Genomic DNA, 17,411 nt, shown 5'->3' with positions numbered 1-17,411 from the left:
ATTTATGAGAATTGAAATTAGGGTTGTTTTTTTTTTTAAAATTCAATTAGGGTTTATTATGATCATTATTATTTTTGTTTAATTATTATCTTGATTGAATTATACATTATAGAATAAACCCTAAGTAATCTGTAATAATAGATGTCGGTAGCAGCATCGCCGTATTCGCTGTCAATGTGAGTCGTGGCAACCACAAAAACGTTTCCCTGTGATTGGAGCGCTACTGGCGGTCATTCCCCACATCAGATCTTCAAGTTTGGATCTTGAATGCTGACATGAAATCATGGCTAAATAGCTTCGCCAATGGCTTCCATGATGCTAGAAAAGTGACGCTGAAGTGATCTGCTATCTTCGGGAATCCATCTGGTGGTTGATCGTGGCAGAATCAGGGAGCAAAAGTAAAGAATTTGATGATTAGGGTTTCTATAATCGTGGGTCAGATCCAGGTTTTCCTAACCCGATTACCCGACCTGCAGGGTCAAATAACCCGTTGGACCAAATTTGGTCAAAAAGGCTCAGTTAACCCGAATAGCTGTTAGGCCAACCCGGACCGACCAAATTGGGTATCGTGCGCATGCAATCACGTGCTGTAAAGGTGTGCTAAGAGCGTGAACGTGCGCTTGGGCGGGTGAGGCATGTCTGAGCGTGTGAAAGCGCGTCTGAGAGCATACATTATCCTAGCGGCACGTGAACCTTTTTCATTGTTGCGTGATGGCACGTGTAATAGTGTTTTGTTGCTGTGTTGACATGTTTTACTCTGTTAGGCCTTGAAATTGTTAAAATTCAAATATTCTAGGTAAAAAATTTTTAATTATTATTTACAAAATTAGATGCAACAAACTTAGGAAGGATTGTCAGAGATCATAAGGTATTAGGTCTCATGAAATCTTAGAATTAGAGTAACATGATTTTGTATCAGGGAATAATTTATGAGTTATTAGAATATCAATCGCTAAAGCGATACATTTTGAGGCTTACAAAATGTTCCCTTCAGGAATGATACATTCAGTAATTTTTAATACATATAATTTCTTGCCCAAAGGTGGTTATTGTGTGTATTAAATATAAAGAAAATATAAGGTTAATTACTGTGATCAATCAATCTCATAAATTAGAGAATGAACTATGATCTAGAAAATATATCTACCCAAAGGTGATATTATTTTCGAACATCATATATTTGAAAGGTTCTTATAAAATTGTTACCCTATCAAGAAGAGGATGAACCATGGTCTAGAAAATATATTTACCCAAAGGTGATATTATTTTTGAACATAAAATGTTCTAAAGATCCTCATAAAGTTTATATATATATAACCTTGTGCTCGGGACCCTTGTTGTATGTCATTTTCTCTGCCCAAAGGTGAGTCAATGATGATGCCAAGGAATCCCTATAGGATGTAGCTTATCAAGTTTCATTATTTATTTTAAAACTACTTTAATTAATTATTGCTCATGTTTTAATTTATTGCATTATCTTCTTTTAGTCTCCATTTCTGTGAACAATAGCAATGCTACTGTTGAGGTCTTGACTGGAAGTAATTACAAGCAATAGAAGTAAGATATTAAGTTTGCTATAGCTATAGGTGATTGGGATTTGACACTTGTTCAAGATAAGCCAATACTAATACTATTGATAAGAGTACCATTGAAAAGAAAGATTTGTTTACTAAGTAGGAGAGGTCAAATCGTTTATGTATGATGGCTATGAAAAAGACTATAGCTGAACATTTTCTTAGTGGGCTACCAGTTGATGAGACTGCCAAAGAATTCTTCATTGTTATAGGGAAACGATTTCAGATCTCCAATAATGCTAAAGCTTTATCTCTTGTTACTGAGTTGATTAGTATGAGATACACAGAATCTAGGGGTGTTAAGGACTATATATTGAAGCTCGTTCATGTCCAAGACAAGCTCAAGAATCATAAGATCTTTTTACCTGATGAGTTATTGTTCATCATGCCTTAGCTACCCTACCTCAAACTTTTTCCTAGCTCAAGACAACTTATAACACCACAAAAGGAACTTGGAGCTTGGATAGTCTGATTACTAAGTGTGTTGCTAAGGAGTGTAAGATACAGAGGGAAAAGAATGATGTGGTTCTTTTTGTCTCTCATTCTAAAGATAATCATGGTAAGAAAAAGTATAAGAAAGACAAGTTTAATCCTACTACTCCTAAAAATGATTAGAATAAAAGACATGGTCAAGACCAGAAAAATTTAAATGCAATATAGGAGAAAGATCTTGGTAAATGCTTCTTTTGCAAGAAGACAAGTCATATGAAGAATAATTGCATGAAATATAAGTCTTGGTTAGAAAAGAGAGGTAACCCACTAAGTCTTGTGTGTTTTGAATCTAATTTTGTTCATATATGTCCAAATTCTTGGTGGCTTGATAGTGGAGCAACTGTGCATGTTGCTTTTACTTTACAGGGGTTCAAAAGCAAAAGGAAACCAAGTGAGGCTAAAAGGACACTTAGAGTTGGAAACCATACAGAAGTAGAAGTTGAAGTTGAATATATAGGAGTTGTTTACCTTAGGTTGAAAAGTGGTTTTGAGTTAGTTTTAAATAATACATTTTATGTACCTTCATTTAGAAGTAATTTGATTTCGGTTTCAACTTTGGATAAATATGGATTTTGTTTTAAATTTGAAAAATCTTCAGTTGCATTATCTTTAAATTCTAGAGTTGTTGGTGAATGTGTTATGGAAAATGGATTATATTGTGTATGTCTAGCTCCAGTCAATACTCCTACTTCTATGAATATTGAAAGGAATATGGGGAAAAGATCCTTGATTGATGAAAAATCCTTTTTATTGTGGCATAAAAGGCTTGGGCATATCTCTAAAGAGAGGATTGAAAGGCTGATAAGAGATAATATTCTTCCCTCATTAAATTTTGATGATCTAGAAGTTTGTGTTGATTGCATCAGGGGAAAATTAACCAAAACTAAAAAGAAGGGGGCAAATTGTAGTTCAGATTTATTAGAAGTGATTCACACTTATATTAGTAGGTCTTACTCTATTACAATTTGTGGTTGTCAATATTTTATTACTTTTATTGATGACTTCTCTCGTTATGGTTTTCTTTATTTGATTAAAGAAAAATCTGATGCTTTGGAAAAATTTAAAGTCTTCAAAATTGAAGTGGAAAAACAATTAGAGAAAGTCATTAAAGTAGTAAGATCTAACCGAGGGGGTGAGTATTATGGAAGACATGGAGATTCAGGTCAACATATAGGTCTGTTATCCAAGTACTTACAAGAATGTGGTATAGTTGCTCAATATACCATGCCTGGGAGTCCTGATCAAAATGGTATGGTTGAAAGGCGTAATTGCACACTTATGGATATGGTAAGAAGCATGATAAGTAGGACTAACTTGCCTAAATATCTTTAGAGAGAGTCAATCAAAACAACCTTATACATTTTGAATAGAGTTCCCAGTAAATCAGTTTCCAAAATACCTTTTGAATTATGGGTTGGTAGAAAGCCTAGCTTTAACCACTTTCAAGTTTGGGGTTGCCCTATTAAGGTTAGATTTATAATCCTATTGAAAAAAAGCTTGAACCTCGCTCTATCCGGTGTTACTTTGTTAGATACCCATCTCATTCTAAGGGATATAAGTTCTACTGTCCTTCTCATGGCACAAGGATAATTGAGTCTCAAATTGCTAAGTTCCTTGAGCCTGATGTTCATGATGCTATTGTTGGTTCCCTTGACAAGGATCAAGAAGAAGTTGTCACATTCCCTCTACCTCTTCCCTTTGAGATAAATGATTCTGTGTGAAGACAAATAACTGAAACTCAAGAAACCTCTACACCACAAACTGAAATTCCTGAAAATATAACTCAAGATCATGTGGCTAAGGTACCCCTTAGGAGATCAACAAGACAAATGAAGGCTGCCATTTTAGATATATATGTTTATTTGGCTGAAAATGAGTATGATATTGGAGATATGACTGATCCAGTTTCATTTTCTAAAGCAATTAAAAGCTCAAGTGTAGACATGTGGATGAAAGCTATGGAAGATGAGATGCAATCCATGAAAGAAAATAAGGTTTGAGATCTTGTGGAGCTACCTGAAGGTTTCAAGCCTATTGGTTATAAATGGATCTTTAAAATTAAAAGAGATCCTAAGGGAAAGATAAACATATTTAAAGCAAGATTAGTTGCAAAAGGGTTTACTCAGAGAGAAGGAGTTGACTTCAATGAAACATTTTCACCTGTATCCTCAAAAGATTCATTTAGAATCATAATGGCCTTAACAACATATTTTGATTTAGAGCTTCATCAGATGGATGTAAAGACAACTTTTCTTAATGGTAATCTTAATGAGGAGGTGTATATGAGACAACCAGATGGTTTTGTGGTTGATAAGAAACAACATATGGTATATAGACTTAAAAAGTCTATCTATGGTTTAAAACAAATCTTTCGACAATGGTATCTTAAATTTGATGAGGTTGTGATCTCATATGGCTTCACTGAAAATCAATTTGATTAGTGTGTGTATATGAAGATCAGTATGAGCAAGTTTATTTTCGTGGTACTTTATGTTGATGACATTTTGCTTGCAAGCAGTGATCGCAATATGCTTTTTGAGAGTAAGCAGTTTTTGTCTAAAGCCTTTGACATGAAAGATTTTGGGGAAGCTTATTTTGTTTTTGACATTTAAATCCACCGAGATAGAAATCGTGGTTTGCTCGATTTATCTCAAAAGGCATATATTGAGTATGTTCTTAAGAGATTTCAGATGTAAGATTGTGAAGCTGGCGATGTACCTGTAATAAAAGGAGATAGGTTTAGTAACAAGTAGTGTCCTCAAAATGACATTAGAAAGGCATTCACGAAAGATAAACCATATGCTAGTGTGATTGGGAGTCTGATGTATGCCCAAGTGTGCACGAGACCTGACATAGCTTTTACTGTGAATGTTCTTGGTCGATATGTTGCTGATCCTGGTTCTGATCATTGGGTAGCAGCAAAGAAAATCATGAGATATTTGCAGAGGACTAAAGATTTCATGCTTATGTACAAAAGAACAAAAACTCTTGAGGTGGTGGGATATTCTGATTCAGACTTCAGTGGATGTCCTGATGACTTTAAATCCACTTCAGGGTACATCTTCATGATTGCAGGTAGGGCCATATCTTAGAAAAGTGTCAAGCAAACATTAGTAGCATCTTTAACCATGTATGCAGAGTTTATTGCTTGCTATGCGGCATCTACCCATGTCATATGGTTGAAGAATTATATTTCTGAGCTTCGAGTGATTGACTTCATTTCTAGGCTTCTTGTGATCTACTGTGATAATTATGCAGTTGTGTTTTTTTGCAAGAACAATAAGGTCAATAACAAGTCACAACATATAGAGCTAAAATATCTTATAGTCAAGGACCTTGTAAAGAAATGAGACATCATGGTGGAACATATTAGTACAGATGCAATGTTGGCCGATCCCCTAACCAAAGGACTTAGACCTATTGTTTTTAAAGGTCATGTGATGAATATGGGTGTGTTAGAATCTTTTGATGCCTTAGGTTATTAGGAGTCTTAAAGTAATTTCTGGTTATTTTCTGCTTGACTTTATGACATTGTTTTGTTGGGTGATTTATTATAATTATGAGTTTTGCAAAACTTATTATATGAATGCTTGATTATATATTTATCTGTGTATGGATATATATGCATGTATAAGGTTTAGATACAACATGTGTCTCAAGATAAAGTTTCCCTTGAGAATGATAGTTGTATGAGTATGTTTCATTAGTCTCGAGCAAAATTGAAACATACAGGCATCATTGGAGGCAAAGGGATTTCTCTTGTTTCTTCTAAAACATAAAGGTTAGAGAGAAATCATAAAAATGACTGACAAAGATATAGCACTGTTTATGATCACCTTGTTGGGTGTTATTCTGCCACACTCCCAGACTTGATCTGCGTTGATTTGATTATTAGTAATTGTAATCGAGGATGATCTTGTGTCGATATAGTACATAAGTGATGTCTTGATTCGTTATTGATGCTCATATTAACTGGATTGTTTATTATAGTGTAATTTATCTTTGGACTATTCTGTTTTATAAAATAATAGCCGCTTAAAGTTAAAATCGTTGATTGCCCAAGAGTCAAAATCGTTTTCTTTTCTTTTCTTAAAATAAAATAAAATAATTAATGTTGCCCAAGTAGGAGAATGTTAGAAATTTTCTGATGTGGGCTAACATTAATTATAGTTTTGGTTTTATAAAACTGGATAATTCAATAGTCTAATGTTAGTTTATAGGTGGGCTTAAGTGATCAATAAAGGCATGCCCAATACACTTAAAAGTTATTGGTCTGGGTGAACGGTTTAGTGTGGGTCTTCAGTTATTGGGCCTTTAATGGGAAAGTCCAGATAATTTCTTTTAAATAGACTAGGTCCTCACTCCAAAACCTAATTTTGATATGTTTACCCATTCAAAACCTTCATAAGGAGGTTTCTGAAGTGAAAAACCTGTCATAACAAATTCTGTCATAACAAATTTTCAAGTTTCAGGTGGTATTTTGAAAATCCTTGGTTTCAGAGATATGACTCAAACAGGTTTTTCTATATCCCTAATTATTAATTCTATGTTCAATAGAACATAAGAATTCAGTATTCTATATTCTATGCATGTTTGAATTAAATTCTGTTCTTAATTAAAGTTTTACAAAGGAATCTTGTAAATTGGAAGATCAAAAGGCATTATTCTTCAAGTGTAATGATGCTTTACATGACAAGATTCGTGAAATTCTTCTAGAGACGTTACAAAAAGTTGCTAGTGAAATTGATGGAGAAACCAAAGAGTGGGTAAAGGCTTGTGATCCAATTGGTGTTGCAATGTCAATCGAAACTAAGATGTTTAAGAAGATGGGATCGTACATTGAGGCTAAAAAACTCAAGTACAGATCAATTATGTTCAACATACAAGATCCAACAATTCAGACATGAGGAGGAAGATTCTTCTTAGGGAGGTGAATTTGCCTGAGAGTCTAATCAAGATCAGTTCAGGAGCATGACAAGTGATGAAAAACAATGTGACATTACAAAGATAAAAGATGAAGCACATTTGAGGAAACATTAGAAGAGAAACTTGATTTTAATCAAGCAAAATGGTTGGAATCCTTGCGTTGAAGAGCATAATTTTTGTAATCTTTTTTTTTTTTTAAAGCGCATTTAATCTGTGTCAGTTGTAATTTTAGTTTCTATGTTAATGGCCAACTACTTCAGTTTGCTTTTTACGTTTGTTTCTTCATGAGTTATCATTTTTTTATTTTTAATTCTATTAAAATAATTAATTAAATCCAACTGTAATTTTGTTAAATAAAATATTCATGTAACAAATACTTATGATTAAGCTTGCGCAAAAACTGCCTACTATGGTTTGTCCTTGCAATTAAAACTTTCAAGTCAGAATGTCATGGGGCCATGTTATATCTTTCCAATGCAAGAGTTGTTAATAAGCTAATTATAGGATTCTGCCTCTTGCAATCACCCCCATAATTCTACTTAACCACCCATAAGCATGCAAATGTTTTTTTTTTTTTTTAAGTGACAATTCAACTTCAAAAAGGAAGTAGAATTCTTGAGCTGTTGAGGGCTAATCTCTTTATAAAATCTCTCTCCCAAAGCAATAATGACTGACATACATGTGGGGCATCATACAGCAATATGTTTAATGGCTGCAGTATTAGAGTTCAATTATTTATTCATATTATTCCAGACAATGTATTGAAGAGAAAAAAATTTAGGCACACATGAACTTTAAATGTAATAATTTAATTTTCTAGCTTAAGTTTGACATGTATATGGAGTTGTTAAAAAATGGTTTGTGTCCATTTTTCTTGAAGAATAGGTGGCCTAACTCTGTAGATTGCCTAGAGTCTTTATAAGGGAAACTTACACGGATCAGTTTAGGGTATAATTGGAATATCTGGCTGAATGACTGATGTTCTCTTTGACATTTAGAAGCCATTTGCGTTCAGCTGCAATCACAATATTAAGAATAGTAAGTATTATTTTGATTTCAGGCATATGTAGACATGATGGCCAAAGCGAAGAAAGAGGGTGATGACTGGTGTTGAAGACACATTTGGTGTAAAGAAGAACTTATCGATCTTTTTATGTTGCTTCTGTAACTAGCTGTGGGTCTTTTTGTTAGACCTTGTAGGCAATTATATATACAGCACTTTTCTTTGCCATATTTAAATCTTTTGTAAAAGTAAAATGTATTAGTAAAAATCAATGCTGTAGAGAGTTTGCCAAGCTTGTAGAATCCATATTTTCAGTCACCGAAAGGAATTACAACAATATATCCGGGAACATCACGGGTTGGTATAAAAAAAGGATAATAGAGAAGAATTTGATGCGTGTGAATATATATAAAGTGTCAAATAACCATTTAGCTTTATATCTAAGATGCTTGCCTATCATCCTGTTAATGAATCTTTTAAACTTTATATATATATATATATATATATATATATATACTTTTGTTTATAAAAGGTAACCAGTCACCATTAATTTGTGTTTCATATGCTTTATTTTTAATTTACAATTATTTAATTATATAATAATAACTCTTTATAAATATACAAATTAATACTTCCGTTTAATAGAAATATAATTTGTCAGCACGCTGGTAATTACAATCTTGATAGATGATTAAAATTAATTCAGTGTTGATCTCAGCTACAAATTACAGAAGAGAATAAACATCTCAAAAATAAACTAAGCGAAAAGAGAAACAAGAGGGGTTAACAAAAAAAAAATCCCCAAAGGCTTTTACAAGTAGGGCGAAAAGTTCCTCTATTTAATTGACCAAGCTGGAAAAACTGCCGCAATAGTGTGGCATACAGATTTAATACCGGTACGGAGGAGGACATGAACTTTACAGACTGTTAAGATCTACATTTCTAACAAAGTCGATTTCACGACCACTCTTCAATCCAGCTTTGTTCTACAAAAGGCCTCCATCCTGATATTAGATTTTCAGAATACACTTTTAGGTAAATACATAATCATGTTTAGAAACCACAGATGTATAACCGCAACAAAAGAAATAAGGAGGCTAATCAGTGATCACTTCTTATTTATAAAAAATGATGGCAATTTCCGTAAACAACTTGCATATAGTGGTAATGGTATAACTAGCATCTCTCTACTCTTCTGTTTCTCAGTCAGTCATTAGAAAACATCTTCCATTTGTGCTGTGAGAAGATTGTAGAATAAATTGTAATGAATGGGATTTTGAAGGACTGAAACATTAACATTTAATACCGCTACACTGAAAAAATATCAGAACCTGTTTTCTGATTTCTTAACAATGAGAAAAGGAGCAGAAATAATACCTAATTAGTTGGCTGGCCATGTTTTCCACACTGGGCATCTTTCTGGTGGTTCACCTAAACAGCCAGAAAATCCACTTCATCTGAGCTTTCTTCAAAAATTATATAACCGGAATCTTGACCCTCTTCGTTGCCACTACCCTGATCACTACTATAGCTGCTTTCTGAAGAACTCATAAGCAGTGAGATATCTGACATATGACTACTAAGTTGAGATGACAAGCTGACCTCACTATTGAACTCGCTGTCAACCATATGGTCAATGTCAATGAAGCTGCAAAACCCAGAATCCCAACAAACAGTGGCAATGTAATTCCCATTACAAATCTTTTACTTTCTTCTCCTATCTCACACGGAGCAAGAATTAAAATGTTGTTTTAACTTTCAACCATAAAACTTGAAGAATAAACAAACCTTCCTTCAGATGGAAACTCAGCCAGCAAACAGAGATCAGGCCTTTCTTCTGAAACCTCCTTTAAAGGAATGATTCTGCACACAGATGCATCAAAACTTGATATTAAACAATTAAGCTATACAAGCATGATCAATCCAGAAGGCGCGAAAGATTACCTAGAGTTGAAGCATCTCTCATACCAATCACCTTCAGAAGCTAAACCTTCTCTATTGGATATGTCCTACAAGAGGATCAAAATAGAGGTAAGATTCCAACACAACAATGAATGCGATAATGTAAATAATTTCTGTCAACCTACAAGATGTCGAAGAAACTTGAAATCTCCTGCAAGAACTACTGTCAAAAATCGAGCAACTTCCATCTGCATGTCACAATTCAGAGTTCAGACAGGTAAAACATAGGGCATGCAGGGAAAGCACTTCTATTGTTTCTTGGAGAGGAGAGAGATTGAAATACTCACTTCTTTAAGGTGCATACAATCTCGTAAAATCAACACTTCTAGCAGATTCCCACCAGTTCCATTTCCAAGATTTCTAGTGTTAACCAAATTTTGTATAAGAAGAGGTGAAAGTGAGTATGCTTCATGTAGAGGAGACAAAAGGAGTCTTGGCACATATAGTCTATATGAGATATACAGACCTCAGAAAAGTTCCAGTGATTGAGTATGATGTGGAAAAATCAACATACTTTAGCTTATAAAGTCCCTGAAACAGTAACCAGAAAGATTGTCATTTCAAGCTCAAGAAAATTAAGTGCACAAACCCCTTTCCCAAAAAGAAAAGGAAAGTTTCCATGTAGTTCTCGACCCTAACAACCAGCCATTTAAGCACATCATTCTGCCAAGCAATTACACTCAGAGCCAGTTGCATGAATCAAACTAAATATAAGTGGCAATACTGTCGAACATAATACCTAAATGTATTTCAGCAAATTAATTTGTCAAAGCAAATACTTCACTTCTCAAACCTTTACCATAGCTTTTGTTTGAATTGGGATAGTTGCCTACTTGTAAACCAGAGAGACCAGCTGAATGAAATATAATCAAATAAAATCAACATCCTTCTCAACCTAAAAGATTAAGATTATACATTAGAGATAGCAAAGCTGACAACCTGATTAATAAAGTTAATATTTGGCCTCTTGATGCCAAAAAAACTATCCTGGATCAGACTACAGTATTATTTAGTTACTCCTAATACCGATAGAGGACATCAGCGTTTTTGTGGGAGAGTTAATAGTGTATCACATACTAACATTCAAACTACAACAGCATGAAGTTTAGATCATAAAACTATTATATGCAATGTACTTAACATCGTAAATTAACATGAAGAAAGGTCTAGTCTTAAAATCAAAGATTGAGAAGAAGAATGAAGATAGAACAAATTATGATTCGGATATTTGAGGAAATGAAATATATAATTTTGTTCATTATCAAACAACTGTAAACGCAATTAACAGATCTCCAACTTATGGGGATAGAGTGGAGCATGAGATAAAAACCATGGCCTGCATATTATAAATTCCGTTTGTGGGGATTTCAAACAACCCATAAAATTGCATGTCTTTAGATTTAAAAGAGCTTAATAAAATAGAGATGCTCGTCTTCAGAAGAAAAGAAAAGAAAAGATAAATCCTCTGCAGCCATATTCACTCGTTTTTGTAGCATATGGAATGTGTCATTGACAACATCCAACCATATAAACTTTATAGAAATGAAATTTGTTGATAAGATTGCATTTATATTTTACCCAGAGTAGCATAATAACATTTAACAAATGAAGTAATGCTAGACAAATCTTGATGTTACTAAAAAGATAATAACACTTCATTTGCCCGGCAAAATACCTTGAGAAGTATGCGAACTTTATAGTCTGGCAGCTTAAAACCTCTAAGCGCCAAAGAAGTTAGATGTGGACAATTGTTCACGAAGTCAACACAGGTAGGCGATTTCAAACTGTCATCTCTTCCTAATATTAAAAAAATGCGTTGTGATTAGAAAGTTTTGGAACATTAAGACAGGAAACCTCATGAAGAACAGACTGCACCTGTTTTTGAAGACTCAAAGAACAAACGCTCTATCAAGGGGCAATTCATGCTTACTGACATCAATGTTTGCCTCAATTCAACATGACTGATCAAAATTAAAAAAGAAAATCATGTTACCCGACGATAAAAAAAGAAGGGGAAGGGAAGAAAATGTTGTTAGATACAAAAACTATTAAGGCAACAAATTTAGACATACGAAGTCCATGAAACAGGAAAAATATTGGTTCATTTTATTGGCACCTTACAGTCCACAAATCTTCTATGGAACTGTTTAGAAGGTCAGTAGATAGATTTGTTAAACAAATGGAGAACAAAAGCATCAACACGTTGTCAAGATGAGAATCAAACAAAATTTCCTCACACAAATCTTGATAAAGCATACGTTTTCAGTATCCATCATACTTACAGATATCTCATATTTACACGCACATGAAACAACACATACTCATATGAATGCCAGCCAGGGGCTTATTAAAATTGCATTATAGAAAAAAAAAAAATACTGTCTTCTGGCCTTAAAAAATATATATATGAAGTGAAACCTAGCACAGAGCAACTTACAGGCCAACAATTTCCAGATCGAGGAGAGATGGGCAGGCTGATAATGCCATACAAAGTGATGTGTTATCCATTCTTTCAATGTTGTAAAGGTGCAACCTTCTCAAAAGTGACCTTATAATATAAAATGTAAACATTAAGAAAAAAAAAGTCACTTATAAATGAAAATATATGCACAGGTAACCATACTCAGACATACCCAGCAGCACCACTTTCCCCACTTAATGGTTTTAGACAAGATCTTGTTAGAATGAATGACTCTTTCCCTTGCCTGGTCTTTTTATCATTCCAAGAGAAACTTGACACATCTACAGAGTTCCTGATAGTGTAAACCAGGGACTGACAAGAAAAAGGAGAGGCAGTTGGACCAGGAACTGTGCCAAGTTGAAGAGACCTGTACAAACATGTAAGAGATTGATGATCAGAAACCACAGAGAACAAAGAACTGTATCCCAATCTAAAACAAAAGGATACTAAGGAGAAAACCAGCTACCTCTGCAACTAATTACTTATTAATGATTGCAAAACTCAGATGGACAACAGATTCGTTGGGTTTTTCAAAGACAGCTTTACACTAACCAAATAAAACAAGCAATGTTTAGATGATCTTTCTGCAAGAAAATTGTCTCCATCATCCTTATCAAATCCTTCGGAAGATAAATGACAAAAAGAACTGTGAAATTCTGGTTTTCTCTTCTTACTCCTTTACACCCAGCACACCTCTTTTAACCGAAAGGTAAAGGAGACTGGGGGCGAAACCAAGTAATCTGAAAACATTGGTTGCAATCTCGCTACTAACCAAGTTCAACAGGTAAGGGTAAAATTTTTAACATAAAACCCCTCTGTACTTCCTTCAATTGTGAAGTGACAACCATCTTCCATTGCTCTCTGTCCTATACTATTAGCTAAAATTGGCACATTAATAACGATTCTCTTTTCATTCTCCAAGATAGGGTGAGCTTATTTAAAATAAAAACTAGTGGAGACACTAAGCAAGAAGCTAGCCCCTATCAAATACAAAATAAATTTACTAGCTAGACTTAAATTAATAACAAATTCATCACCCAAAATATAGTAAGAAGATCCAATAAAGCCAGCAAGAACAGACCTAAGAGATCAGTATAAAAATAATTGGAATCTAAGAAAGCCTCAAATAAAAAATTTCTCCAATGTAAAAAAAAAAAAAAACAGTTCTTACCGAAGACATCTTCCAGCTCGTTGGATCATTGTTGACACAACAGCATTATTAACCTTAGGCACAATTGTCCTCAAGTCAATATTAGCATAGCACAGAGGATCCATAGCACATTTGTAGAACATAGAACACGTGGCAGCAGCATAGCACAAGCTCTGACTATCAAGCATAGAAAACACCTGCACCAAAAAAAATAAAAAAACCTCCGACTCAATTCAAACAATTCTCGCTTCATTTACTAAATCATGTAAAAAAGAAAAAAGAAAAACACAAAGAATAGATGATTACTTTAATGGTGAGATCAGGAGGTAGGACCCAGGCGAGTGAATTATGCTTGGAGGCGCGTTTTCGAGCCGACCGATTACCGGCTTCAAGAAGTAAGGAGCCTAATTTGAGAGCGCGATCGATGAGCAGCGATTGATCGGCGTCGCAAGGAGTGGAGTCGATGAGCCTATCGAAGGACAAGCCGATGGACAGAGGAGAGTCAGCCATATCAAGAAATGTTTCTAGCAGATAGTCCATTGAAGGATTCTGTTTGGCGCTGGCGTTGGCGTTAGGGATTTGAGATGTGGAAGAGGAAGGGCAAGGGCGCTTGGCCATTGATATTAATGGTGGTGATGGCGATGGTGATGGTGGTGAGGTGTTGTGGTGGTGGAGGAGGGTATCCAGGGTGGGTGGACGTGAGAGATTGGTTGGGAGAGTTTTTTTGTAAGCAAGGGATGGGAGTAAGATACACAGAGTACGAACGTCCATTTTCCTGACACGTGTCCATCTACGTGGTCGCGTTTCAGTTCATCAAACGGCAGTGGGTGTTGCCAGCCTTCGTACTACTAAGGTAAGGTTATTGCAGCCTTTGCTTTTTAAGAAAAATTTTAAGAAGTTTCTTAGCTTGCGTCAAGAATCTAACATTATTTAAAAGTAATGAATGATAATATTTTATTTATTCCATCATTTAATATATAATTTAAATTGAATATTATTAAAAATTAAATAATTTTCAATTACGATATTAATTACACTAATCTAAATAAATTTATTAATATTCTTTTTTTTCTTTCACCTATATGTCAATTTTTATGTATAAATAATAACATATTATTATATAATTAAATAGTTAAAAATTAAAGATAAAATAACATTTAATTATATGATGATACATCGTTTATATACATAATATTATCGATTCTAAATAGATTGATTCTGATTATTATATATATTAATAATTTACCTAGTCGTATATTGTAATTTACAAATCAATAAAACAAGTTGCATTTACAAAACAATAAAACAATAATAATAATTTATTAATAAATGATACAAGTTTAATTTACATAAAAAAGAAATAATTATACTAATTTACAAGTGAATGTTATAATACAATTAGACTAATGATCTTGATAATCATGAAATAATTCACGGTTATCTTAGTCTTACAGAATGAAGAGTCATCATTATCAAACTCAAACAGTCGTCCTATACTAATGCACTCAATGGACTTTAACGTGAAGATACTACAACCTATATGACTCTTGAATTTATTGTTGCACCTCGTCTCGTCTCAATTGTTTCAATGAATTGAAAAGGTATGTATGTCTTAACATGTCTAATGTAAAGACTACCCTAATGTCTTCAAAATGTATGTCATGTATGAATGCATCAAATTTGCAAACTTCTTGAAGTCTTCAATGTAACTTTTTATCTTAGTCATAAACAATAATTGACAAACCAATGTTGGTTGATAGATCTTGTAAACATTGAATTAAATGATAATATCTACTAAACTATTATAAATATTTTGTTAGTTCACCATTTCAATGACACTTTATGGTTTGAAATATTTGACTCGTTGGCTATGGTTGATCAAGTCCATTAATAAACTAAGCCAATTATACCTTGCCTCTAATTTGATTCATCCTTGATGATGATAAGAAGATATCCAACAAACATTGACCTAATGATTGTCAATTATGAGGGACTCCAATCCTTAACATAATTTGGCTACATTTCAATAAACTCATTTATGTGTTTATATGTTGTAGGAATTAATGTGATGTTAGAAACAAAAGATTAATGTAATAAATATATTAATAATATATTTAACACTTATAGTGTGCATCAATGTAACACTTCCTCCAGTTGGCATCTTCTAGGGTCCTCAAATGGCAAACCTGGAAGATTCATGCTTAAAAGGTGTGCGATAATATAAAAATATAACTTAACATTTGCAAGTAAATTAAAGAATAACATTTCAAAACTTTTTCTCAACTTGCACCCGTACACAAATTAGAGTTTTATTTCCTTAAATCAAATAAAACATCAAAAACATTTATATTGCATAAACATGTGCATAAAATATAATCAATTCAACTCTCATGAAAAAACATAAAATATGTGACAAAAAAACTTAAAAATCTTGTGTTATTATGAAGGGTAATATTACATGTATCAAATTTTACAAATTTATTCATACAATTTGATGTGGCAGTATTTGATTGGATTATGTTGGACCCTTAAGTGTTTTGATTATGCCAAAATTAAGTTTAAAGTTGTTAATAAATATTTATTAAGCTAATTAAATCTATAGCATCAAATTCCTATGACCGAAAGATGGGTGAAATGTAGATATTTAATTTTTTAGGTGCAGGACGCCCATCCCCAATGGGACACCAGTTCTTTTGCTCATCCTATGCCCATCCTTGGAAATCTGAAGCTCTTAGAAATTTTTTTCAAATGAATAGGGACACCCATCCCCATTCTTGGAACACCCACCCTTATGACTGGGATGCCTATCCATTTTAATGAGACACCCATCCCTTCACGTTTGAAGTATTCTAAAATTTTGAAGGTGCAAGACAGGATGCTCATCCAGAAAAAAGGGATGTCCGTCCCTTGAGTAGCATATTTCAAGAATTTGATCATAGGATGTTTGTTTCAAAGTCATCAAAGTCTGAATATGTGAGAGGATGCCTGTTCCTCAATATAGGACATCTGTCTAGTCACGTTTTCAAGGCTAAATTGTCATTTTCACAAGTCAATGACTACTAAAATGAATCCAACAGATCTTTCAAGTTTAAAAGTTATATAAATAAGTTGGATTGAAGTCCAAAGGGTTAGATAATATATTAAAAGCATTCAAAAATATCATCTCAATCTTTAAGCTCATAATCTTTCTCTCGAAACTAAAAACTCGTATCTTTAAGAGAAACACTTGTACAAATTAGTAAAATCAACTTATAAAGGCACATTCTACTTTTAAATCTTCTTTCTAATTACACTTGGGCAAAATCCAGTATTATTGTTGTAAAAACGCATAATTCCAATTCAACTAATGTAATCTAAAAGTGATTTGAGTGAAAATTTAAGTCAGTTATTTTAAGAAGTGGATATAGGAAGCTTAGGATGAAAAGCTTCGAACTACTCTAAAAATTCTAAGCATTCTCTAAACTTTACTTTTTTACTCTATGTGTTGGGTTATTCATTTGATTGTTGTTTGTTGAATTTTGAGTAAAGATCTTATTTAATAATTTTGGTGTCTAATTTTTTAATAATTCTATTCACCCCTTTCTAGGATTAATTTGCCATTAGGGGTTTTTCAATTGGTATCAGAGCTTGGACTTTTGGTTTATACATTCTAACAAATTTTAGAGTTTACGACCATTTGATAATGACAAGCACCTCTACACTAGTTTTTAGTTAAGGACAATACACTATTAAACCACCCTTATTTTGTGGAGTAAACTACACCCAATGAAAGATTAAAATGAGATTGCACATTAGATCAATAGACTATAAGTTGTGAAAAATTATTGAACATGGTGACTTTGT

General features: G+C 33.4%; 1 protein-coding gene across 3 annotated transcripts; it reads right to left on the bottom strand.

Annotated features, from left to right (window-relative positions):
• Positions 1-8,627: 8,627 nt before the first annotated feature.
• On the bottom strand, positions 8,628-14,429 carry LOC123224241 (F-box protein SKIP17-like). 3 transcript variants are annotated; one of them, XM_044647849.1, is made up of 13 exons: positions 13,875-14,428; positions 13,590-13,765; positions 12,591-12,785; positions 12,395-12,505; positions 11,833-11,918; positions 11,633-11,754; positions 10,424-10,488; positions 10,245-10,317; positions 10,083-10,145; positions 9,940-10,004; positions 9,784-9,858; positions 9,373-9,613; positions 8,628-8,999 (listed from the first exon to the last, which is right to left on the bottom strand). In XM_044647849.1, exons 1-12 carry the CDS (start codon positions 14,337-14,339, stop codon positions 9,427-9,429), a joined length of 1,683 nt encoding a protein of 560 aa, XP_044503784.1. In that variant the 5' UTR covers positions 14,340-14,428; the 3' UTR covers positions 8,628-8,999; positions 9,373-9,426. The 3 variants fall into 3 exon arrangements, with proteins under 3 accessions (XP_044503784.1, XP_044503782.1, XP_044503783.1); XM_044647847.1 differs by having other exon boundaries at positions 9,373-9,643; positions 13,875-14,427; XM_044647848.1 differs by lacking the exon at positions 8,628-8,999 and adding an exon at positions 9,012-9,231 and having other exon boundaries at positions 9,373-9,643; positions 13,875-14,429.
• Between the last annotated feature and the right edge of the window lie 2,982 nt (positions 14,430-17,411).

The sequence above is a fragment of the Mangifera indica genome, chromosome 8 (genome assembly GCF_011075055.1).
Source record: "Mangifera indica cultivar Alphonso chromosome 8, CATAS_Mindica_2.1, whole genome shotgun sequence".
NCBI lineage: Eukaryota > Viridiplantae > Streptophyta > Magnoliopsida > Sapindales > Anacardiaceae > Mangifera > Mangifera indica.
The sequence above is the reverse complement of the archived record's forward strand: the minus strand, read 5'-3'. Positions and strand labels throughout refer to the sequence as shown.

Bases quoted from the DNA above. Each gene is read 5' to 3' on its own strand.
- LOC123224241 (XM_044647848.1), bottom strand. From the start codon at position 14,339: ATGGACGTTCGTACTCTGTGTATCTTACTCCCATCCCTTGCTTACAAA. The intron at 12,786-13,589 runs GTAAGAACTGTT...ATGTTTGTACAG, and splicing joins CGAGCTGGAAGATGTCTTCG to GTCTCTTCAACTTGGCACAG. The intron at 11,919-12,394 runs GTAAGTTGCTCT...AATTTTGATCAG, and splicing joins GATCTGGAAATTGTTGGCCT to TCATGTTGAATTGAGGCAAA.